This window comes from Rhincodon typus, chromosome 10, assembly GCF_021869965.1.
Source record: "Rhincodon typus isolate 14 chromosome 10, sRhiTyp1.1, whole genome shotgun sequence".
NCBI classification, from domain to species: domain Eukaryota; kingdom Metazoa; phylum Chordata; class Chondrichthyes; order Orectolobiformes; family Rhincodontidae; genus Rhincodon; species Rhincodon typus.
Genome location: NC_063341.1, coordinates 64,864,159 through 64,891,168, shown reverse-complemented (window position 1 = coordinate 64,891,168; position 27,010 = coordinate 64,864,159). Strand labels below are relative to the sequence as shown.

Sequence of the window (27,010 nt, the reverse complement as noted above, 5' to 3'; positions counted from 1 at the left end):
TGTGTTCATCCAGCTCTACACCTTGTTGTCTCAGATTCTCCAGCAACTGCAGTTCCTACTATCTCTGAAACATAAAAATACAAAGTTGGTTACCGAAGCACTGCAATTTCTTTCAGATTTCTGATGCCAGTGGACAGTTGACTTTAACAGAGGTGGCTGCTGAGAATCCATTTTCCATGGCTACACTTTCTGCCAAGGAATGTTATATTCTTGACAACGGGCAAAATGGCCACATATTTCTGTGGAAAGGTAAGGAAATCTAGCTAAAGTAGCAAAATATTTAGACTCTGAAAATCTGAAATGAAAATGTAAAATGGTCTCCACTAATTGCAGTTTGTCCTCCTAAAAAATGACCTGTTTATTCTGACTCTCTGTTTCCTGTCAGTTAGCCAATCCTTTATCCATGCTCATATATCACCCTCAACACCATGAGCTCTTATTCAGTGTCGTACCCATTTACGTGGAATATTATTGCATTTTCTTTTGATTACCTACAAGCCTGCCACTATTTCCTGAATAATAAATTGTAGCATTATCACAAAAACAGATGTTGGACGAATTGGTGTATGGTTTACTGCTTCCTGCCTGTCTTCTTTCTTGAATACTTATGTTACATTTGTGGCTTTCTAATCCACTGGGGCCTTTGCAGGATTTGGGAATTTTGAAAGATTAGAACCACTGCATTCACAATCTCTGCTGACATGTCCTTTAAGACCTCAGTGTACAGACCTACCGTCAGCGCAATTAGTTTCTTTTCTTGAGCAGAATTGCTAGCACGATCACAAAGATGGCAATCAAGATGGATGCCTGTGCAGACAGACCTGTGGCATCACTTCCTGACAACAGACATCCCTAAATTAAGATGAATTGCACATATGCATTTGATGTTGTAAGTTCTGTGTTTAATAACATCATCGGCTGTGCGTGTATAAAAAGCATTACAGATCCAAAATTCCATATGTGCAGGAGATCCAGGGACTGAGAATCAGGACTGGGGGCAAAGGCTAGGAGTGGGGACAAAGCTTATGAAAGGAGCGCTGGCTGTTTGACTATAGAATCAGGCAGCTCCTCATGAAGGTGAGGGAGAGTTAACAGCTCTGAATCTAGACTTTGGAAAACAGGGAAGATGCTACTACCACCAAGAACTTCCAAGGGCTGGTTCAGTTGGCTATCCTTCCAATTGGAAGGCAGCCGCATCTGTCCCTGGCATTTCCAGATGGAATCCCCGCACCTGTGCATTCCTTAAGCCACCCAGAGTTAGTGTTCCCATGCAACACATCCTCTCAAGAGAGCGTGGGTTTTTAAAATTCCTCCTTCCCTTTTGCCTTTTGATTCCCTAACATTATTAGGATGCTTTCTGTGTCTCCTGCTGTGAAAACAAATGAGGAATACATGTTAACTATCTCTGCTATTCCCACATGTGACCATAAGGCATAGGAACAGAAGTAGGCCAATCACGTCTGTTGCACCATTCAACAAGACCATGATATGATGATCCTCAACTCCACATTTTTCCATAACCCTTGATTTCCTTACTCTGTCTATCTCAGCCTTGAATATACCTAACCACTCTACCTCAATAGCCCTCTGCTGTAAAGAATTCCACTCATTCTCAACCTTCTGAGAGACAAAATTTCTCCTAATCTCTGCCTTAAATGTACTGCCCCTTATTATGGAGTTATTCTCTCAGGTCCTCGACACTCCAAAAAGGGGAAACAACCTTTCTACATCTACCCTGTCGAGTCCTCTGAGAATTTTGTAATTCCCAATAGTAATTCTAGCGCCTCATCCTTTAAGGGATCAATGCCTACATTTGTAACTTTCTTCCTTTTTATATACTTGCAGAAGCTTTTACTGTCTGTTTTCATATTTCTTACTTGTTTTCTGTTTTACGCCAGTTTCTTCCACAGCTTTTTCTTAAGTCATCCTTTCCTGCTTTCAAAAGGTTTTTTCCAATCTACCGGGCTACTACTGACCTTTGCTCCTCAGGTGATGTGAAGAACACTTGGGGGAAATTATTGCTGATAATATTTGCAGTAAGAAGCAATTTTTGAAACATCCATGGTCATTTCTGTCCAAGAAAGTGAAGCTTACCGTTCAGAAACTGATGACTTATCAACATCGACAGTTAATATAAAGTAAAATGCTCAACCAGTAAAAAAAAATGGCAGGGACCAAATACACATAAAAGATTTAAGTGATCAGGACAGTAGTACTGGCAGGGCTATTGCACTTGTACATTTCATGAAAATCATTTGGCAGTGTCAGCAGATACAGCCTCAATGGGCTAAATTCAACGTGTCTAAAATAATCAAAACAAATTGCAACTTGACCACAATTCACTTTTTAATTCATTAATGAGATGAGGGCATCGCTGGCTAGGCAGCACTCATTGCCCATCCCTAATTGCCCAGAGGGCAGTTCAGAGTCAATCACATTGCTGTAGGCCTGGAGTCACACGTAGGTCAGACCAGGTAAAGATGGCAGTTTCCTTCCATAATGGACGTTGGTGAACCAGATGGGTTTTTCCGACAATCGACATTGGATTCATGTTTTTGAGAAGATTTGTAGCTCAGATTGTGGATGAGGTTGTAGACATGCTCGCTGAGCCAGTGGGTTTGGTTGCAAACGTTTCATCACCCTGCTAGGTAACATCATCAGTGTGCCTCTGGTAAAGCATTGGTGTTCTGTCCTGCTTGTTATTTATATGCCTCGGTTTGCTGGGGTGGTTGATATTACTTCCAGTTCTGTTTCTCAATGGTTTGTACACAGGGTCTAATGGATTCACTGTCATCATTAGATTCTTAATTCTAGATATTTTATTGAATTCAAATTGCACCATCTACCACATTATCTGGGCCTCTAGATTAACAGTCCACTCGACCATCTCCTCCCAAAGTATCTTTAAATACTTTAAATAATCTTTAAATCTTTAAAGTATTTTAAAATCTTTAAATAATAATAACAGTTTCAACTATCACAACTAAAAATATGTAGCCTCACAATACCTCATTTCACCTGGTACAACACTCAGAATACTGCAATTGGTATTGGCCACAATGGTGAAGGGAATGGTCTGTACAGGACATTGCCCATATGTAACTCCCTAAAGACGGGAGTAGTTTTGAGTCTGATGGTCTGTCTGTGCGAATAGGTTCTCAGTGATCAGGTACTTTTGCTGTCCAGTGTAAGTGAGAGTGTTATGTGTGAAAACCTGTCTCAACACTAATTGCGATAGATTTGGTCTTGGCCAGGTTGGTATTATTCATCAGGTTTCTGCTGCCTGTTCTCCAGTTTGATGATTAGAAAGGTCCCTTAATTGAGTGAAGGTGGATAGGAAACAGCAGACAACATTAATTCTGGGCAGATTTTTATAAGATTGTCAGGTAGTCTTCCTCTAATCAGTCCAAGCTTGTGATCTTTCTCTTCAGGGTCATTATCTGCTTCACCAAGGCTTTAGTAGCTATATGCATTATACTATACAAGGGGCCATTCACTGTGACTCTTGGGATTATAACAGAGACAACATCTAATCTCTGTTAAGTGCTGTAGTCTTCACAAAAAGCAAAAAGCAAATGATGCTCACATCATTTGTTTATATGCAATACTCTTAGACAAACCCTCAGTAAGTGAATGCCCTTTATGTTGACGTCTTTCTGCCAATACAGTGAATGCGAAAGGTTTTGCTTTATTTGCTTTGATGAATATGATAAGGCACGAGACTCTTTGGTGCTCTCCTTTGAAGTATAATTGGAAATGGATACTGCAGGTGAATCTCTTGAGGGTTCGGGTCAGCTTTGTGTATTGGGCTGACGCTTCTCTGAGTTTGAAAGGAAATTGTAGGCAATTCACCTGTGATTTTCTGATAGTCCTGAACAGGATCTCAGTGTCAGTTCATTACCACTGTATAGTCTTTTGTAATTGGAAATGTAACTAATAGCAATCATTTGGTTTATATTCCAATTTATATCATTAGTTAAAATGCTTTTAACTTCCATACACTGTAAATAATTGCGTGTCATGACTACATTGAAACTCCACTGCCACAATATTGATAAGGTTTCTTTTCTTCCTGGGAGTGATGACCTCTGGCATCTAGCATTTTTCATTTTGCTTTTGTTGTGAATTCCCCTGAGATCACGTTGTCTGTAATTTATCAGACTTCTTTGTTTCCTCCCACATGGAACCCATTGCGTGTACTTGCCAAAGGACAGACTCTCGATGCATAGTACACAATATAAGGGCAGAAGTAGGGCATTCAGCCCATCAAGTCTGCTGTGCCATTCTGTAGTAGGCAGCAGAGTCCCAGAGGACCATAGGCCTGCTCTCTCATTAGTGAGGGGCAACTGGTGATGAATGCAGCCTGGGGCTCTCCACACCTCAGGTGAGGGGCAAGATCAAGAAGGCAGGACCTTCATAGTGACCAAAGCCAGTGTGGGAATCATCATTGACCAGCATCATTAAGCAGCTATCCGCCCTGCTAAGCTAACTGGCTTCCAATCAATATGACCAGGATTGACCTGGTTTGTGATTTCATCTCCACTTTCATGTTTACTTAGTCCTCCACCCAAACCCTTCATTTCCTCTTCAACAAACTAAGATGTAGAGATGAGAAGGAATTTCTCCCTCTCAGAGGATATTGAAATTTTGGAATTCCTTACCTCAAAGGGCTTTAGAGGCTGGGTCATTAAGTTTATTCAGGTGAGATAGTCAGGTTTTTAATCAATAAAAGAATCAAGGCTCTTGGGAAAAGACAGGAAAGTGGAATTGAGGATTATCAGATCAGCCATGATCTCATTGAATGGCAGAACAGATTCAATGGGCCAAATGGCCTACTTCTGCTCCAACATGTTATGGTCTTATTGTCTTCTCCATCAACATCTATCCAACTTAGACTTAAATAAATTCAATGACCATTGTTTTTTTGGGAAGAGAATTACACAGACTAATGGCCATCTGAGAGAGAAAAAGAATTCTCCTCATCTCTGCCTCAAGAGCAAGGCATTTTATTCTTGAACATGTCCCCCAGTTCTAGTAAGGACATTTATGTTTCAATAACATAACTTCTTATTCTACTGAACTTCCAATGGATACAGACTCAACTTGTTCAACCTTACTTCATAAGATGTCCACTTCATCTCAGGATTGAGTTAAGTGAAGAGATAGTAAGAACTGCCAGTGCTGGAGTTGGAGATAACACAGTGTGGAGCTGGAGGAACATAGCAGGCCAGCCAGTATCAGGGGAGCAAGAAAGTTGATGTTTTGGGTCGGGACCCTTCTTCAGAAAAAGGGACTGAAGAAAGGGTTCCGACCCGAAACGTCAACTTTCCTGCTCCCCTGATGCTGCCTGGCCTGCTGTCCTCCTCCAGCTCCACATTGAGTTAAGTGAACCTTCTCTGAACTGCTTCGAGCACTGTTATATCCTGGTTAAATAAAGAGGCCAGAATTTTATGCAGTAAGATCATTGGTGATCTGATACAGCACATGCTTGCCTGTCCCCACCCCCCAATAACCCTGAACTCTGAGAGAAAATCCAGTCAAGCAATCGCATGGCAATGCTTATCACTTTCTGACAATATCAATTTCAAAACTTTATGTGGGGTCAGACTGAATGTCATCTTCACAAAGTGCTCGCCACCCAGTCCTTCAAATGACTCTCTTACAGCATTTCTTCACAAGTGTCCTATGTTTTCCACACTCCTTATTGAAAGGAAGACTTAGCTCATTACTGGTGCGAGTTGTCCAATGCACAATTTATGATTTTCAGAAGTGGTAAAGAAGCCTAACCTTGAGTGATTCTTAAGTCAAATCTTCTATTCAATATGTAAAGTATTGTTTTACATTTATATTTATATTTATATGTAAAACAACTCAGTGTTTTTATGACTGGCTGTTATGGGCAGCTCAGCTCATGCCTCCTGTCCCTGAAGCACCTTTTGTTGTGAAAAGCATATGAAACTTGATTGTTCCTTTGAAGAGCAATTGGAACACTTCTTAATACTTTGGTTCCTGAGCAAACTGCATCTGCCAGGATCCCAGAGATAGCATTCCATATGCCAGAGCACCAGACCAACAGCTATATGAGAATATTAAACATTATGCTTTTTGCCTTCAAAGACTAATAATTATTGGCTAATTTTTTTCCCCAAAGTGTATCTCTGTCAAGAGAAATCCATTTTTTGCCCTTTACCTGATGTGTGTGCCTGTGTTTTGGGGTTATATTGTGGTTGTAAGCATTCATATTTTCATTTTATAACCTATATTTGTTAACCAATTCTGCATCTTTGTGGAATAAGTTTTGTTTCATAATAAATCAATAATTTTCTGCATTTTGAGGAAACCTGATTGAGTCTTTTATAATTCTAAATCTAGGGCCATATTGGGAACTGGGTAAAACAATTACGTTGATGCTGTAACCCGTGGGATAGCAAGACTAGAGCAAGACAGTGCATTCCGCCAGTTTGGTCATAACAACATATAAGTTATGCTTCTCTCTTTAGGGAAGGAGTCCACCAAGTCTGAACGGAAGGTTGGATTAGAAACATGCGAGTTCTTCATAAACAAAAAAGGATACTCCAAGAATACTCAGGTAACCGACAACTTCCTAACACTCAGAGATAGTAGGAACTGCCGATGCTGGAATCTGAGATAACAAGGTGTAGACCTGGATGAACACAGCAGGCCAGGCAGCATCAGAGGAGCAGGAAAGCTGACGTTTCAGGTCTGGACCCTTTGGTTCACAACAGTGATCTGGATGGGGAAACCAGGAGCAACGCAAACTGTTAACACAGATATACTGTCGATGTCTTACACAGTCATATTTAAACACCAAGTGAACAGCCTTACGCTGAATAAATCCTGATTAGATTACAAGACAGATGGCTTACCATTAATGAGATAGTAAGAACTGCAGATGCTAGAGTCAGAGATAATCGTGTGGAGCTAGATGAACACAGCAGGCCAGGCAGCATCAGAGGAGCAGGAAAGCTGACGTTTCGGGTCGGGATTCTTCAGAAAAAGAAAACTTTCCTGCTCCTCTGATGCTGCCTGGCCTGCTGTGTTCCTCCAGCTCCACACTGTGTTATCTCTCGTTTACCATTAATGACTACTTTAATTTTTAGTGAACTACACGCAATCCATTTGTAGCAGTGGGCCAGCCTAGAGGGTGACATCAACAGAGCTTTCCCCTATTCAGTTGTTCCTCAGAGAAGTGCTGCAAAGTTCATGGGAAAATTAAATGAATGTCATTTTCCCATAATTTCCATTGAAGGCACAGCAGCTGATAAGGACAACATGTAAGAAAGTTCAACAACAGGTTTTATTCATGATGCTCTTAAGAAGTATTAAAACATTTCTCGCATTTCACGGGGACATTAAATAACAAATGTGACACAAAATCACAGTAGAAGATATTAAGATAGATGGTCAAAAGCATGGCCAATGAGCTGGGCTTTAAGAAGTGCCTTAAGGAGCAAAACAAGATTGAGAGATAAAGAGGGAATTCCACAGTTTCAGGCCACAGCAGCTGAGCACATACCAACAATGCATGAGTGATTAAACTACGGAATTAGTTGAGCGGGGTTGTGAGGCTGGAGGAGGTTATGCAGATAGGGAGGGGTAAGATTCTGAAGGGTTTTGCATTCCCTTCATAAATCTTGAGGTGTTTCAAAATGGTAGAGAAGATCACAACTTGTCCTATAACTTCAAATTTTCAAAAAAATCAAGTTTAAGAGGGTTTGTCCTCCCACTTGTGGTAACACATCCATGTCGATGATCATTGCTTATTACCAAGGTAAGATAATTATGTCATTGAATATTGTCTGTACCTCGTCTTGCAGTCTCAATTTTAGGTTTGTTCAAGTTATTGAGGAAGTGGTGTAAGAGTTATGTTTGTATAGAGTTTTCATTTCCTTCATTTGTCCAACTCAGAAGTATATACTTCCTCTGTTATGTGGTTGCAGCGCAGTCAGTGGTGTAGATTTCCTAATGGCTATGATTATTGGATTTCTGTGAAGATCTAGTGGGATGTGTAATTCATGAGATAAGATTAATTAGGACAGAATGTATGACACTAAATGGCTACACGTATCTTTGATAGCTTCCTCCATTATTCTGGATTCAGATCTTTAATGTTCAGAGATTTAGCAGATTAGCCAACAACCAAAGGGTTAAAATTTGCCACACTGGGCAAATTACTGGATCCTCTGCTGTGTGCTGCTAACCACACAAGGGTAAGGGCCAACAGAGGTGACCTTTAGCCAACTTAAAGCAGGCATTGGATTATTTACATTTGCAAATAAAGAGTCTGTTTTGATATTCCTGGTTTTCCCTGAGACAGCTATTGATGCCTCAATGCTGGCAGAAGCCCTATTTTTCACCAGTCTTTGCTGATTGACTCCATCATAAATAGTACACGAATATGAAGTGAATTTGTGGCTGGAAAGATGGTGCAGGGAGGAAGATCTTTAGATTCCTGCAGTACTGGGGCTGCCTTTGGGGAAGATGGCAACTGCACAAGCCAGAAATATTGTGCCTTAACAGAGCTAGGGCTGAGTTCCTTGTGGAAAGCTTTGCTATTGCTGTTGAGGACAGTTTAAACTAAGTCAGCAGAGGTGCAGGAACAAGGAGAAATGTCAGAGAATAATATCAGAGTGCACCAAATGCTGGAGAAGCGAATAGCGCGAGAATGGAAAATAGTAAGCTAATAGGTGGAGTCAAAGTAAGGGAGAAAATAATGAAGTCTAAGTTAGGGGTTCACTGCATGTATGTGAACGCACAGATTATAGTTAGTAAGGTTAGGAAGCAACAAGCACAGATTGCCATGTGGGATTACGGTGTTGTTGCGATAATGGAGACCTGGCACTGCATCCGCTGTTCCCGTTGTGGCCTCCTCTACATCGGGGAAACCAAGCGGAGGCTTGGGGACCGCTTTGCAGAACACCTATGCTCGTATCGCACTAAACAACTGCACCTCCCAGTCGCGAACCATTTCAACTCCCCCTCCCATTCCTCAGACGACATGTCCATCCTGGGCCTCCTGCAGTGCCACAACAATGCCACGCGAAGGTTGCAGGAACAGCAACTCATACTCCGCTTGGGAACCCTGCAGCCCAATGGTATCAATGTAGACTTCACAAGCTTCAAAATCTCCCCTCCCCTACTGCATCCCAAAACCAGCCTAGCTCGTCCCCGCCTCCCTAACCTGTCCTTCCTCCCACCTCACCCCTCCTCCCACCTCAAGCCGCACCCCCATCTCCTGCCTACCAACCTCATCCCGCCCCCTTGACCTGTCCGTCCGCCCTGGACTGACCTATTTCCTCCCTAACTCCCTACCTACACTCACCTTTACTGGCTCCATCCCCGCCTCTTTGACCTGTCTGAGTCCTCTCCACCTATCTTCTCCTCTATCCATCTTCTATCCGCCTCCCCCTCTCTCCCTATTTATTTCAGAACGTCCTTCCCCCCCCTCCATTTCTGAAGAAGAGTCCAGGCCCGAAACGCCAGCCTTCCTGCTCCTCTGATGCTGCTTGGCCTGCTGTGTTCATTCAGCTCTACACCTTGTTGTCTCAGATTCTCCAGCATCCGCAGTTCCTACTATCTCTGAAACAAGGTATGGCAATACTGGGTGTTAAATATTAGTGGGTGCAAGTTGTTCAGAAAGACAGGCAAGCAAAAACTGGAAGAGCTGTGGCATTTTTGGTTAATGAGAACAGCACAGTGATGAAGAAAGAGGCTGTTCCAGAGATTTCAAGAACAGAATCGATTTGGCTGGAGCTAAGGAACAAAGAGGGTGCAATTACATTCCTTTGTGTAATCTATACACCGCCAGCCTGGGGGATGGGGAAATGACGAGGAACAAATCTGTGAAGAAATTACAGAGAGGTGCATAATTACAGAGTAGTTAGACGAGGGACTTTAATTACTTGAATATAGACTGGATAGGGCAAAGTGGTACGCGTTCTCAGATTGCACTCAGGAAAATTTATTAGAGCAGTTGTGTGGCTGGTTCGACAAGAAAGAACACTTCTACACGTGGTTCTTCGGAATGGGCGGGCTCAAGTAGATCAAGTGAAGAACGTTTTAAAGCACAGTGATTACTGTATCATAAGGTTTAGGATGATGGTGGACAAGAACAAATGAAAATCCAGAAGTAAGAATAATTAGCTGGGTGGGTTGGGGGTGGAGGGAGACTTGAATAGCCAAGGACAGAGCTGGGCTAAAGAGACTCAAACCAAAGGAAAAAGGGATTATGAGATAAGGCAGGCAGCTAACCTAAAGGTAAATCTATATGCTCCTAAACAGTTTAAGAGTGGTAAATGGAGGAGTAGGGTCATTTAGGGACCAGAAAGGAGATTTACACATGGAGGTAAGAGGCATGGCAGAGGCATTAAGTGAATGCTTTTACATCTGTCTTTTCAAATCAATCAGATACTGCCCAGGCCATGGTGACAGAGGAGGAAACTCAGTTTACAGAATGGTTCAAAATTGACAAGGAGGCTACACTGTCTGTACTTGAAGCTGATAAGGCACTAGGACTAGATGAGATGTACCCAAGATTATTAAAGGAAGTGAGGGTTGAAATTGCACTGGCAATAATATTTTAATCTTCCCTGGATTCAGGGATGATACTAGACGTTTGGCTGAGTTTTTCCAGCATTCCCTGTACTTGTTTGAGATTTCCAGCATCTGCAGTACTTTGCATTTATAAGAGAGTAATGGTTAATGGGTTATTTTTGGGCGAGGGGAAGGTTTGTGGTGGAGTCCTCAAGGGGTTAATATTGGAATTCTATCTTTTCCTGATGTATATAAATGATATAGATCTTATTGTGCAGGGAGTAATTTCAATTTCAAAATTTGCAGATAACACAAATTTGGAAGAATTGTAAACAGTAAGGATCATAGTGTGGAAATTCAAAAGGACAAACGTGAGTTGGTGGAATGGATGGATAGGTGGAAGATGAAGTTCAATGCAGAAAAGTATGAGGTGCTACGACTTGGTGGAAAAACTATGAATAGACGTTATTTAAATAAAGGGTATTATTCTTAAGGATGAGCAGGAATAGAGAGATTTAGGTATATATCTGCATGTCATTAAAAATAGCAGGACAAGTAGAGAAAGCTGTTAGTAAAGCATATAGTATCCGGGCTTCATTAGTAGGGGATAGAGTATAGAAGGTTATGATGAATTTACATAAGCCACTTGTTACACTGTAGCTGGAATATTGTGTACAATTCTGGGCACCATGTGTGAGGAAGAGTGTGACTACATTGGAGAGAGTGCAGGATAGGTTTGTGAGAATGGTTCCAGGGATGAGACCCTGCAGATAGATTGGAGAAGTTGGGATTGCTTTGCTTGGAGAGGAGAAGGCTAAGAGGAGATCCAGTCAAAGTTTTTAAAATCATGAGTGATCTGGACAGAGTAGTTAGGGAGAAATTGTTCCCACTTGTGAAAGGACCGAGAACCAGAGGGTTCCGCAACTCATCCCTCACACCCCGTCCCAGCAATAACAACCAAAAAAGAATCCCCCTCGTCCTCACGTACCACCCCACCAACCTCCGGATCCAACGCATCATGCTCCGACACTTCCGCCATCTGCAATCCGACCCCACCACCAAAGACATTTTTCCCTCCCCACCCTTATCTGCCTTCCGGAGGGACCACTCTCTCCGTGAGTCCCTTGTCCGCTCCACGCTCCCCTCCAGCCCCACCTCACCCGGCACTTTTCCCTGCCACCGCAGGAAGTGCTACACCTGCGCCCACACCTCCTCCCTCACCCCTACCCCAGGCCCCAAGAAGACTTTCCACATCAAGCAGATGTTCACCTGCACATCTGCTAATGTGGTATACTGCATCCGCTGTACCCATTGTGGCCTCCTCTACATCGGGGAAACCAAGCGGAGGCTTGGGGACCGCTTTGCAGAACACCTATGCTCGGTTCGCAATAAACAACTGCACCTCCCAGTCGCGAACCATTTCAACTCCCCCTCCCATTCCTCAGACGACATGTCCATCCTGGGCCTCCTGCAGTGCCGCAATGATGCCACCCGAAGGTTGCAGGAACAGCAACTCATATTCCGCTTAGGAACCCTGCAGCCCAATGGTATCAATGTGGATTTCATAAGCTTCAAAATCTCCCCTCCCCCTACCGCATCCCAAAACCAGTCCAGCTCGTCCCCGCCTCCCTAACCTGTTCTTCCTCCCACCTATCCCCTGCTCCCACCTCAAGCCGCACCCCCATCTCCTACCTACTAACCTCATCCCGCCCCCTTGACTTGTCCGTCCTCCCTACTCCCCACCTACACTCACCTTTACTGGCTCCATCCCCGCCTCTTTGACCTGTCTGTTTCCTCTCCACCTATCTTCTCCTCTATCCATCTTCTATCCGCCTCCCCCTCTCTCCCTATTTATTTCAGAACCCCCTTTCCCTCCCCCATTTCTGATGAAGGGTCTAGGCCCGAAACGTCAGCCTTCCTGCCCCTATGATGCTGCTTGGCCTGCTGTGTTCATCCTGCTCTGCACCTTGTTGTCTAAGAACCAGAGGGCACTGTTTTAAAGCTGTTTGCAGAAGAAACAAATACGAGATAAGAAGTATCGTTTTCACACAGTGGGTGGTCTGGGTCTGGAATGCAATTCCTGGAAGTGTGGAGGAGGCAGCTTCACTTGAGTCATTCAGGAGGGCATTTGAACAATTGTTTAGATACAGAAATTTAGCAAAATTAAGGGGAAAAGGCAGGAGATTGGCACAAAATCTAAATGCTCAGAGAGCAGGTGCAGACGCAATGGGCTGAATGGCCTCCTAATGCATCTTAATAAATCCGTGATTTTGGAGTCCAGCTTGAGACCCAGTATCTGGGAGCTACAGACCTCACTGCTATGGAGCAGTGTATATATCCAAATACTGTCATTGCTACCCAGTGCACTGCCCATACCAATGACGGGATACAAACACTCCTCTCCCTAGCATGGTAGGGTTCAAATGATATCATGTACCATTCTTCATGTCATGGGGAGAGTGTTTACAACTGCAACAGAGATTATACGTGTGCTAAAAGCTTTTTCTCATTTATCATCTCTGTGTGCTGGTGGATGAAGGTATGGGTGACAGAGGAGTGGGGTGAAAGACAGAAACCTGAGCCTTGCTTTATTTTACAGATCGAGTTGCTGCCAGAAAACGGTGAGACACCGCTGTTCATCCAGTTCTTTTCAGATTGGAAGGTTAAAGACCAAAGTGAAGGGCTTGGAAAAGTGTACACTATTGGTAGTCATGCAAAGATCAAATCTGTACCCTTTGATGTCACAAAGCTTCACAACTCACCTGCCATGGCTGCACAGTACAACACGGTGGATGATGGGTCTGGTACAGTGAAGGTAAGAAGCCCATAGTAATCACTATAGACACTTTCATTCCTGGAGCAGAGGGATCTGGAGTCAGTAATATGCATAAAAATAAATTCAATGTTTCTCTGCAGATTTGGCGGGTTGAAGAGTTCAAGAAACAGCCTGTTGACCCTTCAGCCTATGGTCAGTTCTATGGTGGAGACTGTTACATTATTCTGTACACTTACAAATCAGGAGACAGGGACAGGCACATGATTTACACTTGGTAAGCCCCTTCACCCACATATGAAGTACAATATCACTGCTCAAACTAAGAAGGCTGAAATGGGGGATTGAAAACAAAGCAAGGATTTTTAACTATCTTTTACCTTTTAAGGCAAGGCCAGAAAGCAACAAAAGATGAGCTGGGAGCATCAGCTGGCCTCACAGTTGAACTTGATGATCAGATGCAAGGCCTGCCTGTTCAGGTATGTGCTAATTATCATCGGAGGGGCTTCTGATTTAGTGGCCTTGGAGATAGATTTGCAAATGGGTGAGGCAATAGCCCAGTGATACTATCACTGGACTATTAATCCAGAGACCCTGATAATGTCCAGGGGACTGGGGTTTGAATCCCACCATGGCAAATGATGAAATTTGAATTTAAAAACACATCTGGAATGAAGAGTCTAATAATAACTTTATCCCCTTTCACCATTGTCTGATACTATAAAGTTCAGTCTTTTGTGGAGGGATCAATCCTCCTAAATTGCGGACTTCCTCCTCCCTTATGTTCTCATTGCAGTGTCAGACAGGAATATCCTCAGACTTACTTCTGTACCTCTGCACATCTGATAAAGTTACAGTAGAGCAGTAGAGCAGGATCAGCACTGAGGACATTCCCACTGTAAGCCTCGTTGTTCAACCTCCCCCGACTAACTTTATTTCTCTCAGGGTCCCAAAACTGTGGAACTTCTGACCTCCCCCCTTGCTATTCAATCACCCGATTATCTGTAAGTTTTTCTAACCCAAGCCAGGCATAATTACTTCCTCATCAACCTCAACGTCTCTTCATTCCTACCTTTCTGGTCACTGTGGCTCTGAATTAAGTGGGCCTTTGTGGAAAGGGGTTTGTTGTTGCTTTCTAGGTACGGGTGACACAAGGTCAGGAGCCTCCTCATCTGCTGAGCCTGTTCAAGGATAAGCCAGTCATCGTTCACCTTGGAGGGACCTCCAGGCATGGTGGTCAGAGTGCTGCGGCATCAGTTCGACTTTTCCATATTCGGAAAAGCTCGACAGGAGCGACTAGAGCTGTTGAGGTAAGTCAAAACGTATGGCTTCCATAGTGTGCCTAAATCCTGACTCAACATTTACCCCAGCAAAGGAAATGCTTGATTAATGTTTGCTTTGGTTGAAGAAAATGTGAAAGGTTAGCCGTATCTCTTAATAGATCTCTTTTATTTAAAATACATTTTCCGCCAGCTAGAAGTAAAATAATGTGGAAACGGAAGGAAGGAGACGGAGGAAGCAGACTCTGTTTTTAATTGAATTAAAGTCTCTCGTCAGGAGGTTTATCTAATTTGTTGTTGTTGAGTTGTTCAAGAGGACTAGAAGACAAGAGCAGAGATGTACTGCTGAGGTGGTATAAGCTGTGTTGGACTAACACCTGAAGAAGGACTGAGCCTCCAAAAGCTTGTGTTTTCGGATAACTGTTGGACTATAACCTGGTGTTGTGTGATTCCTGACCTTGTCCACCCCAGTCCAACAGTGGCACCTCCAAGTCATGGAATATTTTGAGCAGCTTTGTGCCCCGTATCTAAGGAAGGATGTGCTGGCATTGGAGGGGGTCCAGAGGAGGTTTGCAAGAAATGATCCCGGGGATGAAAGGCTTGTCACATGAGGAGCAGTTGAGGACTCTGGGCCTGCACTCAGAGTTTAGAAGGATGAGGAGGGTTAATTGAAACTACACCTTGGATAGAGTGGCTGTGGAGAAGAAGCTTCTACTAGTAGGAAAGACTAGGACCTGATGGCACAGCCTCAGAGTGAAGGGATGAGCCTTTAGGACTGAGATGAGGAATTCCTTCAGCCAAAGGGTTGTTAATCTGTGGAACTCATTACCACAGAGGGCTGTGGAAGCTAAGTCATTGAGTTTATTTAAGGCAGAGATAGACAGGGTCTGGATTGGTAAGTGGATGAAGGATCACAGGGAGAAGGCAAGAGAATTGAGTTGAGAAACATATCAGCCATGATCGAATGGCAGAGCAGAGTGGGCGGAGTGGTCTAATTCTGCTCCTAAGTCTGTATTAATTCCACTCTTGTTTATTAGTGCAGGGTCCATGTACACATAGTTAGACATTCAAATCGGATCAGACTCAATAATACAAAGTCAGGCAGTCTAGCTCATGCTTACCATTTTAAAGCACAGAATAATAGGTTGAAAGAAGGCATATGGCATGCTTTCCTTCATTGTTTGGGGCATTGAGTATAAAAGTTGGCAAGTCATGTTACAGCTGTATAAAACTTTAGTATGGCCACGTTTGGAGTATTGTGTGCAGTTCTGGTCGCCACACTGTAGGAAGGATGTGGAGGCTTTGGAGAAGATTGCAAAAGATGTTTACCAAGATGTTGCCTGGATTGGAGTGTGTTAGGAGAGAGGTTGGATAAACTTAGATTGTTTTCGCTAGAATGTCAGAGGCTGAGGAGCGAGCTGATAAAAGCATATAAAATTATGAGAGGCATGGATAAGTGATAGTGGGAGTCTTTTTGCCAGGGTGGAAATGTCAAATACTAGGAGGTGCAGGTTTAAGGTGAGGGATCAAGTTTAAAGGAGATGTGCAAGGAATGTTTTTTACACAGAAGGTGGTAGGTGCATGGAATGTGCTGCCAGGGAAGGTGGTAGAAGCAGATACAATAGCAACGTTTAAGGGGCATTCGGACAGACACATGAACAGGCAGGGAATAGAGGGATAAGGACCATGTGCAGGCAGATGGATTAGTTTGGAATGGCATCATGTTTAGCTTAGATGTGGTGGGCCGAAGGGCCTGTTCCTGTGCTGTACTGTCCTATGTTCTATGATGGGCACACAGAGTCTGATGATATTCCCATCCATCACACCTTTCAGTGCACCATGCCTGTGCTGCCTCTTTGAAAGAATTACACAGTTTTCCATTTAGTCCCACTTGCCCAGCCTTTCCCTGAAATCCCAGCCTCTCTTCTCCACTGTAAAGGAGGCCAACAGCTGTGCTTGCTGCCTGGTGGGTCTGTACGCTGATGGCCACATGCTGTTCCCAACAACAGAGATGGGTCGGGATCAGGGCAGCTCAGTGAGACTGTGAAACATTAGGCACGTTCCGAATTTGATGTGAAAGCCAGTCTGGCCTTCATTATAGTACAGCAGCCATGTCTCACTTTGAAATCCTGAAGTGAGGCTGCTAGTGGAGCAGGGCAGTATTCGGATGACCCTCTTGTTGCCCCTGGGATCACAGTGAGGGCAAAATGGACTGGAGTAACTCCTCCCACCTTGCTGTTTGTCTTGCAGGGCAATGTCAGGTCACAGTTTCCATCCCTTTCAATCCCAAGTGATCTATTCTCTTTTTAAGAACTCCAATGCATCTGAATTAATTTTGGCTGAACGATCACAACGTCTCAGTTTCTAAGGCATCAGAGTGGCTGGTGGTAGCTCACAGTACCTTTGTGTGGTTTACAGGTGATTGCTGATGCAGGGTCCCTGAACAGCAATGACACATTTGTGCTGAAAACACCACAACAGAGCTACATTTGGAAAGGCGTGGGTGCAAGTCAGGCTGAATTAAAGACTGCAAATTATGTGGTCAGTGTACTCGGCGGAAGTGCAACAGAGATTAAAGAGGGAAGCGAACCAGGTAGAGTTTTCACTTCTTCTTTTAAATCCAATAAAGGGGTCAGGAGAAACCTCTTTATCTGGACAGTGGTCAGACTGTGAAAATAACAACTAAGTTAAATAGCTGAGGGGGGAATAGTCGAGATGTCTTTATGGAGAAACTCAGTAAACACATGAAAGAGAAAGAAATAGAAAGCTATGTTAATCGTGAGGAAGTAGGTGCTTTTGTGGAGCAGAAATATCAGTGTAAATCTTGTGGGCTGAATAGTCTGATCTGCAGAAACGTAGAGCTGTACAACCCGGAAAGAGGCCATTTGACCCATGTTGGCTGTGTTGGTGTTTTTTTTTTCAGAAAACTAGCCAATTTATCCTCCTCCCCTGCTCATTTCCCCTTACACCCTGAGATAACAAGATGTAGAGCTGGATGAACACAGCAGGCCAAGCAGCATCATAGGAGCAGGAAGGCTGACGTTTCGGGCCTAGACTCTTTGGTCTAAGCCCAAAACGTCAGCCTTCCTGCTCCTTTAATGCTGCTCGGCCTGCTGTGTTCATCCAGCTGTACACCTTGTTATCCCAGATTCTCCAGCATCTGCAGTTCCTACTATCCTCTTACACCCTGTTATTTTTTGGTCTTCTGTATTTGTAACACAGAATCTTTAATATCATATAAAAAAGAGGAGTAACAGGGTACAGGAACTGGCCTGGTCACATAGGATTAGTATTACACAAGCTGTAGAGGACAAACACCAGCAAGGGCTGGATGGGCCAAATGGCCTGTTTCAATGCTATTATTGTATGCAACCTGGTGACCATGCCAGCATTCGACTCTGAACTGTAATCGGTCACCTCTGAACAATCATGCTACAGCGTAACGTATGTTAATACTCATAATCTCCTATAAATAATTTCATGGCATCAGATGCAGGAGCTTCTCTGCAATGGGTCTTCCAAACTTCCCATTGTATTATTGACAGGGATTCCCAAGGAAACAGTGTGACTAGCCGCTGAAAGCCCTATTGCTAGATAATGCTGGGAGATTGATGGGAAATTGCTGTCGAAATTGTACTTCATTGCTGCAATTCAGTCTCTGCTTCCTCCCAAATACAGACAGCTTTTGGAAGGAATTAGGTGGAAAGAAGCAATACCAGAGTTCCAAAGGCCTCAAAGAAGAAGTGGCTCAACATCCAATTCGTTTATTCGGTTGCTCAAACAAAACAGGAACATTTATTGTAAGTTGATACACTTTGAATCCTGGAGCATTTGAATTGTTACCTGTAAAGATTGATTTCATTTCTCAAGCATAACTGCTCTGATTGCTGAACAAAGTTCATATTTATTTTATCCTCATATAGATCGAAGAAGTTCCAGGGGACTTCACGCAGGCTGATTTAGCAGTCGATGATGTGATGCTGTTGGATGTCTGGGATCAGGTAGGTTGTGGTCCATTTAACTTGCTGTACATTAACATGGAGGCTTCCTATCGGTATTGATGCAACACGACATGGTCGTTGAACTGCATAGAGGCTGGTATTCTGTCAGCAAGTCACCTTCTATTTACACACGCATTGTACTTGACCCTAGTCCCTGCTTCCTCAGAGCCAGCTCTCAGAGTGAACCGAACCCCTGACACTCCTGTTTATATCTGTCAGCCAGGGCTCCCTGATTTGGGCTGTTAATGTGGTCCAGTCAGGGAACTCATATTCTGTGAGGTCCACCTGACTGACCTCATTATAATCACTACAGTCATGTCAACCAGTACAGGCATTGAACCTGCTATTATCATTATGTACCACAAAACAGTCATCCAACCCACTGAACTAACTGACTTAGTGTAGGGGTCATTCTCAACTTTGCCCTTCATCTGAAGTGTGCTAACCTTCCCATTACACTCAATATCGGACATTTCTCTCTGATGAAAGGGCAGCCTGTGGTCCTCTGGGAATGTGACCACTTTCAATTTCAGCACCAAAGAAGGTCTCAGCTTTGCTTCCTGATCTTTGCTTGAGGCCAGCCTGGGTTCCTCAGTAAAGGGTTTCCCAGCCTTCTTCCTTCTGATTGCTAGCGAGCGGTGATAGTTCAGAAATACATGCATGAACCAATTGGCATTAGAACCAGAATCACACTCGGTTTTTCTCCTGACTTCACTTCAAGCAACTCTGGGTCCCCGCAACTCATTCCTGAACAAAGCAACAGGCCACAACTCCTCAATCCCTCCCATACTCACCTATCTCTGGGGTCAAATAAAGTCAGCCAGGCTGGCACAGGGGAGCAGGTTCAGGGCTCTGCAGCTACTCTGAATTACTATTAGGCCAGAGGATATTTTCAAAGTGGTTCTCAGCCCTCTACCTCAGGCGGGTGTGATGCTTCCCTCCCGAGTTGGGAAAAGAACGGTGGCTGTTGGGGCGGCACAGTGGCTCAGTGGTTAGCGCTGCTGCCTCACAGCGCCAGGGACCCAGGTTTGATTCCACCCTCTGGCGACTGTCTGTGTGGAGTTTGCACATTCTCCCTGTGTCTGCGTGGGTTTCCTCCGGGTGCTCCAGTTTCCTCCCACAGTCCAAAGATGTGCAGGCTAGGTGGATTGGCCATGCTAGATTGCCCATAATGTTCAGGGATGTGTAGCTTAAGTGGGTTATAGGGGGATGGGTCTGGGTGGGATGCTCCAAGGGTCGGTGTGGACTTGTTGGGCCAAAGGGCCTGTTTGCACACTGTAGGGATTCTATGTCTAAGAACAAATAAGGCCTCAATGGCTACAGGAAGGTGGAAATTTGGGGTCATGGGTAGATGCAGGGGAATGTGTTTAAATTAGCTTGGCATTTCAATGAGGTGGTGTTGCGCAGAGGATCAGGTCAAGAATTAACACATTCCTTTTCCTTTACGTTTTATAGATCTTTCTTTGGATTGGCAGTTCAGCAAATGAGGTGGAGAAGTCGGAGTCATTGAAATGCGGTGAGTAACTGCGACAGTCATGAGTTGGTAGGAGGATCCATTAAGTATATTGCACAAGAATTTTCTACAGAAAATGTCCACTTGGTAGTGTGGATGAGCAGAAAGATCTCGGTGTCCACGTGCATAGATCACTGAAAGTTGCCACCCAGGTTGATAGCGTTGTTAAGAAGGCATACGGTATGTTAGGTTTTATTGGTAGAGGGATTGAGTTTCGGAGCCATGAGGTCATGTTGCAGCTGTACAAAACTCTGGTGCGGCCGCACTTGGAGTATTGCGTACAGTTCTGGTCACCACATTATAGGAAGGATGTGGAAACATTGGAAAGGGTGCAGAGGAGATTTACCAGGATGTTGCCTGGTATGGAGGGAAGGTCTTATGAGGAAAGGCTGAGGGTCTTGAGGCTGTTTTCGTTAGAGAGAAGAAGGTTAAGAGGTGACTTGATAGTGACATACAAGATGATCAGAGGATTAGATAGGGTGGACAGTGGGAGCCTTTTTCCTCGGATGGTGATGGCTAGCACGAGGGGACATAGCTTTAAATTGAGGGGTGATAGATATAGGACAGACATCAGAGGTAGGTTCTTTACTCAGAGAGTAGTAAGGGCGTGGAATGCCCTGCCTGCAAAAATAGTAGACTCGCCCACTTTAAGGGCATTTAAATGGTCATTGGATAAACATATGGATGATAATGGAATAGTTTAGGTTAGATGGGCTTCAGATTGGTTTCACAGGTCGGCGCAACATCGAGGGCCGAAGGGCCTGTACTGCGCTGTAATGTTCTATGTTCTATGTTCTAATTGTAAAGTGATTATGAAAGGGCTGTTGTGGTGTAGTGGTAATGTCCTTACCTTTGAGCTAGGAGGTTTGATTTCAAGTCCCACCTGCTCCAGAAGTGTGTTATGACCTGACTGAGCAGGTTGAGTAAAATGCTTGTTAAATTATTGCAATTTTGCTAAAAACTGAATATTTCCCTCATTGTAAAATTATTCCTTTCCTTCTAAGGGTTCCAATCCCAGTCATTGTTTTTGTCAGCAGGAAAGATTGTGAACTGTTTCCAGGCTTCATCCGTACATACGTCTGTTGTTAGCTAATATTAGATCTACCAATGTGTTTTCTTTCTTGATTTTCTATCCATTTTTGGGATAAAAGTATATTTTTAATATCAGTTAGATTTCCCTCTCTCTGACATCAGAAATCCACTTGTACACTTTAAATTTTAGATTCCTAATGGCCAGCTCACTGTCTGTACAACATATAATTATGGGGTATGGGAGAAGTTATTGACCAGACACTGCAGGTATTCACCCATTGTGAACATCAGCACTAATCCTGCATAGAATGAGGGCCTGCTGCCATAGACAGAACTTACTGCCCGTTCTTAATTTGCTCTCAAGAAAGTGGTAGCGAGCAGCCTTCTTGACTCATGGCAGAGTGAGTGGTGTAGGGAGGGAGTTGCAGGATTTTGACCCATTGACAATGAAGAAACAGTAACATAGCTCCTACTCAAGGTGGGGCGTGTTTTGGAAGGCAACTTACAGGTGGTGGTGCTCCCATGCATCTGCTACCCTTGCCCTTTTAAGTAATATAGGTCACAAATCACGGGGGCCCACGTTCTGGAGGATATCCAGGCTGCTGACAACACACAAGGGCAGGGGGTGACTTCATCCCAAAACACTCGGGCAAATTCAATGATGGGAACACTGTAAGTTGAATGGACGGAAGCTTTCTGGGAGCTGCTCCTCCAATCACTGGCTGCTTTTCTCCTGTATTTGCTACTGCCGGGTTCAGTTGTGAGGGGAGGGAGTAGGGAGGCTACAAAAGGGTGTAGCAGTGGGAGGGAGGCTGCAGGATGAGCTGCAATGAAAGAGATCCTGTACAGGGAGTGAACAATTTTAAACATATCGACATTGAACTGCTCAGTAAACTGGGAAACAGTTAAACTGGACAACACTAAAGCAATTAAATCATTTCAAATGAATCTGGAATTTCTTACTTAAGCTGCGTATGTCCAGGAGTTGGTGGGGAAAAGTAGCGGATGCTATTATAAATGGTATTCTGTCAATTAAACTTAAATCTGAAATGCAGTGAAAATGGTAGCAACTGCCATGTTAAAATCTTCCAGCTTCATGAATATGCAATGAACTGCACTGGTAGTGATCTCACCAGTCTGTGGAAGGTATATTTCGGGTTATGGCTTTTTGTGTGTAGAAGCATGTCAGTTATTTTTAAAAGAAAAATTTTTTATGCATGTTCCTAATGCCGATTTAATCTGTTTTATTCATTCATTCACGGGATGAGGGCATCACTGGCTAGGCTAGTGTTTATTACCCATCCTTAATTGCCCAGAAGGCTGTTAAGAGTTAACCATATTGCTGTGGGTCTGGAGTTACTTGTAGATAGGGAGGGGGCAGTGGAGAAAATGGTCCAGAATCAGGAGAAGCACAGACCAGGTAAGGATGGCAGATTCCTTCCCTAAATGGCATTAGTGAACCAGATGCATTTTTTTTTTACCCCCCAACATCATTAGATCATTTTCGTGGTCATCATTAAATTCTTATTTCCAGATTTTATTGAATTCAAATTCCACCATCTGCTATGGTGGGATCCAAACCTGTGTCACCGGAACATTACCTGGGTCTCTGGATTAACAGTCCAGCGTTAATAGCACTAGGCCGTCACCTTCCCTTGTCAATATTGTGGGGTATAAGATACTTTTGTTCTGCCTTTAAGTTTAATAGAGGTCTGTTAATCATCAAGGACATTGATTAATTGTTCATATTCTGCTTCTGTTGAGTCAAAACACCTGAAAGTCAACACAAGTACAGAAGATGTTGTTATGATGTGACTTAATTGCTCGATAAATGAGTTAATGAGAATGAAAAAGTAGCTCTCAAAAAAATCAAAAGGTAACCCTTGAGAAAATCTCCAGAAGAACCCTTGAGGAAAAGGTATATTTTGATCCCAGCTCCCAATTCTGAAGGATGTGAGAGAGAGGGAAGGGAAGGGGCAGTGGGTATAAAAGGGCCCAGAAACAGGAGAAGCACGGAGCCCAGGTGTTTAAGGTGGTAGATGGGAGGACAATCAAGCGTGTTGCTTTATCCTAGATAATATAAAGCTTCATGGAGTGTTATTGCAGCTCCACATATCCAGAAAAATGGAAGTATTAACAGCAACAATTAATTACAAGTGTTTCAGAGAACAATGATGGGTTGGTTGCAGGACTTGGAACTTGAATTAGCAAGAAGTTCACTGTAATCATTTTTCTTCATGGTGGAGATTGATTAAAATCAAATTAATGGCTTGATGTGCTGGGAGGAAAAGATACATATTGATATAAACAAATTATTCTTGGACACTGAATGAAAGATATTGGCATAAAATAAATAAACCTCAGGCAAGACTAAAAAGGTTTATTTTTGTCATTGATGCATTTATGGAAGAGTCTCCCATATAATGCTGTTAGCAACGTGTTGGCTAACGCCTTTCGAAAAGAAACCTATCTGTTCAGGAATGATCATAAAGTCACATATGTGATGTCTGGGAATCTGAGAGTTATTCCTTTATAAATGGACACCACTCTTAACCCTGAGCTGATCTGTACTCATGATCTGTTATGGATTCAGTGGTGGCCTTATTACCTTTAGCAGGAAATTCATACCTTAATGGGGTGATACTTACGTTAATTCTTGTAACATAAGAGTTGGATGTGAGTCATTAGTACTGAAAGATTCAAAAGATGTTTATTATAGCTCTTGAAATCTTATATATATTTATATAAATGTATTACAATCACAGGCACTACTGTGTCTCCACGAGTACAAGCTGTTAAATGATTTCTTCAGCATGTAATGCTGCAAGTGGTTCCAGTAAGATGGAGCTAAAAACTTTATCCAGTCATGTAACATGTTCTATGATACAGCGATGATATCCTGTCTTTTAAAGGTATAATGCATACCATCTGTAAAACAGCACAACAGTAACAATCTGTTTCTGTGTCAAATATGGGATGGCTTTTGGTGGAACACTTCCAAAACCAACCTTACACTTGAGCACAAGAATCAATTATCTATTGCCTATTCAGAAAAAAAAACATGAAAGTTAGTTTAAAAATTTGCAAATGAAGAAATGTTCTTTCCTGATAGCGATTTTACAGTATTTCTGACAGATACTGAACCCCAATCCAATTTGTTAATTAAAAATGTCTTAAACCATGAATAGAAAATCACTTAGAACTGAAAAAGCTTAATGTGAAACATTAAATTTATGTTCCAAACTATACTGTTTTTTTCAAAATAATATATCTATATATTTCCTATCTTCCAGCAAAACAATATTTGGAATCTGATCCATCTGGAAGAGACTCAGGAACACCTATTACCATCATCAAGCAAGGAGAAGAACCTCCAACATTCACAGGCTGGTTCTTAGCTTGGGACACCAAAATGTGGGATATGAGTCCTCTGGAAAAATATTTGGCTAGTCTGAGAGTGTAGTGCTGAGATGGGACTACATTGAGCCACTTTTTTTTTATTTGCATGCCCAAGCTGTAAAGCATTGAAGAGTTGGATTCTTTTAGTGCCAGTAGAAATTCAGCAACAGTTTTTTTTAACCATTTAAGGACATGTGAGTGAATATATATTTTCTACAGGATGCCTTACTATGTCATAAATTATATTGGGAATTGAAATCTATTCAATATTGCCTCTGCCACTGGGTCAGACAAATTATGAACCAGACATCTGTTGAAAAATCAGCTACTGACCCAAAAGCTTATTTGTGGTTTTTCCCTCCAAATCATTGCCATAAGTTTGGCTTTGTCTTGAATTAGATGGAGTCTGGGTTAAAGTTAAGCCTGGCAGAAAACATGAGGTCAAATTCCACATTTAGATTTTAAATTTTATGGTCACGCGTACTCAAGTACAGAAGTACAGGGATACAGTGAGAAGTGTATAATGTCACCGTTTCATTTTAAACTGCAAGTTAATATCAAACACAATAACGCTATGAGCATTGATCATCTCTTCTTGATTGTGCTAACAACGGAACTTGATCTGAATCAAGCTGCAGATGGGAGACACTATCAGAAGAAAATCTGTTTGATTGCGTCATATGCTTGGAAAATGCTTGTGCAGTGAATGTTTACAACTTAAGTAGGGAACACAGACTGTTAATGCTCCCTCAGTGTTTAAAGGTCATTTGCAGCACTGAAGGTGACTTAAATTTAAGAGAATACTTAATATTTAGGTTATGGCTGTTGGCACGTTGACTTTTAAAGCTTTAGGAAGCATGGTGGGTGCTAGAACTTTAGAAAATATGCCACAAAGTACAGTTTCATTTGCAACAACAAATGTCACTTTGTACTGTACCGCAAATCTTAAGGAGCATTCTGAACCTTTTTGGCCTTAAATGTGTTTAAACTGAATTTCTGCCACTCTGAAGCTGTGCACGAGCATGCTCGCCATTATTAAATTCTTTGAGCAACAAGTGTGGGCTGCTCTTCTCCTCCATAGTCATGTTAATGCCTGTGGCTTTTCAGTTCTGCTGCATTTCCAGTTTTTTTTCTAAACAGACGACAGGGGAACTTTAGGTGTGTAAGTAGCAAAGCTTCTGCTAAATTGCTTGGCTCAAAGAAAAGAATCTTATACTAAGTGTATCCGGATTCATTGTTTATTCCTATGTTGGTATCTTAATAAAAACTTGGTATGTACAAAACTATTTCACCTTATAAGACTTTTATAGAAAACAGATACAAAAAAAACAAACATAATTAAAAGTGAAAAGGTAAACTTTACTGTAAGTAGTCAGTATAACAAAGATATGCCTTGCATAATTGCAGGCACACCCATTACTTCTCACACAAACATGTGACCATGCACAATCACACAGCCTATGCTGCGTAGTGTCTCTCACTTCACACTCAGTAATTTTGGTCCAGAGTCACATTTACCAATAGCACACATGCATACACACACACACACAAATACACCCGACAAAGCACATGTTTATGAACCCTCTGTTTTTCAAATTTTCCAATGGTGTAGAGTGAAACTTAAGTAGTTAGTTAAAGAAAGCTAAATATCAGGGAAATATTAATCTATTCAGTGAAATGTTTAACACATTCATTGACACTTCAGAGATTCAAGGGAATATTCTAGACAATTAGTCACAGGATACCTACCCAGGACATCCCTGCAGAAGTAACTCAGGGTAGTGTCCTTGACCCAACATCCTCATTTTCAACAATGACCTTGCTTCCATCATAAGGTCAGAAGTGGAGATGCTCACTGATCGTTACGCCTGGCTGATAAGTGGCAAATAACATTCGTTCCACTCAAGCGACAGGCAATGACCAACTTGAACAAGAGAGAATCTAACCACCTTCCCTTGACACTCATTAGCATTACTACTTCTGAATCCCTCACTATCAACACCCTGGGGGTTACCATTGACTGAATTGTAAGTGAACCAACCAGACAAATACTGTGGCTACAAGAGCAGGTCAGAGCCCAGGAATTTTGCAGTAAGTATCTGACCTTCTGTCTTCCCAACACCCATCCACCATTCTACAGGGCATGGGTCAGAAGTGGAACGAAATGCTTTCCATTTGCCTGCATGAGTGAAGCTCAAACAACACTCAGGAAGCAGGACACCATCAGAACAAACCAGTCCACAAGATTGGCACCACATCCATCAACTTCAACATTCACTGTCTTCACTATGTGCTCACAATGGCAACAGTGTGTACCATCCATCACCTGCTAGTCTTCCTCCAAGCCGTACACTGCCCTGATTTAGAAATATATTGCCATTCCTTCACTGTCCCTGGGTCAAAATCTTGGAACCCTTGTTCTAACAGCACTGTGGATGCCCCTGTGGTTCAAGAAGGC

At 42.8% G+C, this 27,010-nt stretch overlaps 1 protein-coding gene across 2 annotated transcripts in view; it reads left to right on the top strand.

The window, feature by feature from the left end:
• scinlb (scinderin like b) overlaps positions 1-25,838 on the top strand; it is a 41,653-nt gene extending 15,815 nt beyond the window's left edge. For both annotated transcript variants that reach the window (XM_048601906.1, XM_048601907.1), the window contains exons 7-17: positions 117-249; positions 6,501-6,589; positions 13,154-13,369; positions 13,471-13,604; positions 13,716-13,806; positions 14,467-14,637; positions 17,026-17,200; positions 18,286-18,407; positions 18,531-18,608; positions 20,064-20,124; positions 24,447-25,838. In XM_048601906.1, the coding sequence (XP_048457863.1) occupies positions 117-249; positions 6,501-6,589; positions 13,154-13,369; positions 13,471-13,604; positions 13,716-13,806; positions 14,467-14,637; positions 17,026-17,200; positions 18,286-18,407; positions 18,531-18,608; positions 20,064-20,124; positions 24,447-24,616 (1,440 nt within the window). In that variant the 3' untranslated portion in view covers positions 24,617-25,838. The remainder of the gene's footprint in view (positions 1-116; positions 250-6,500; positions 6,590-13,153; positions 13,370-13,470; positions 13,605-13,715; positions 13,807-14,466; positions 14,638-17,025; positions 17,201-18,285; positions 18,408-18,530; positions 18,609-20,063; positions 20,125-24,446) is intronic.
• Positions 25,839-27,010: the final 1,172 nt, after the last annotated feature.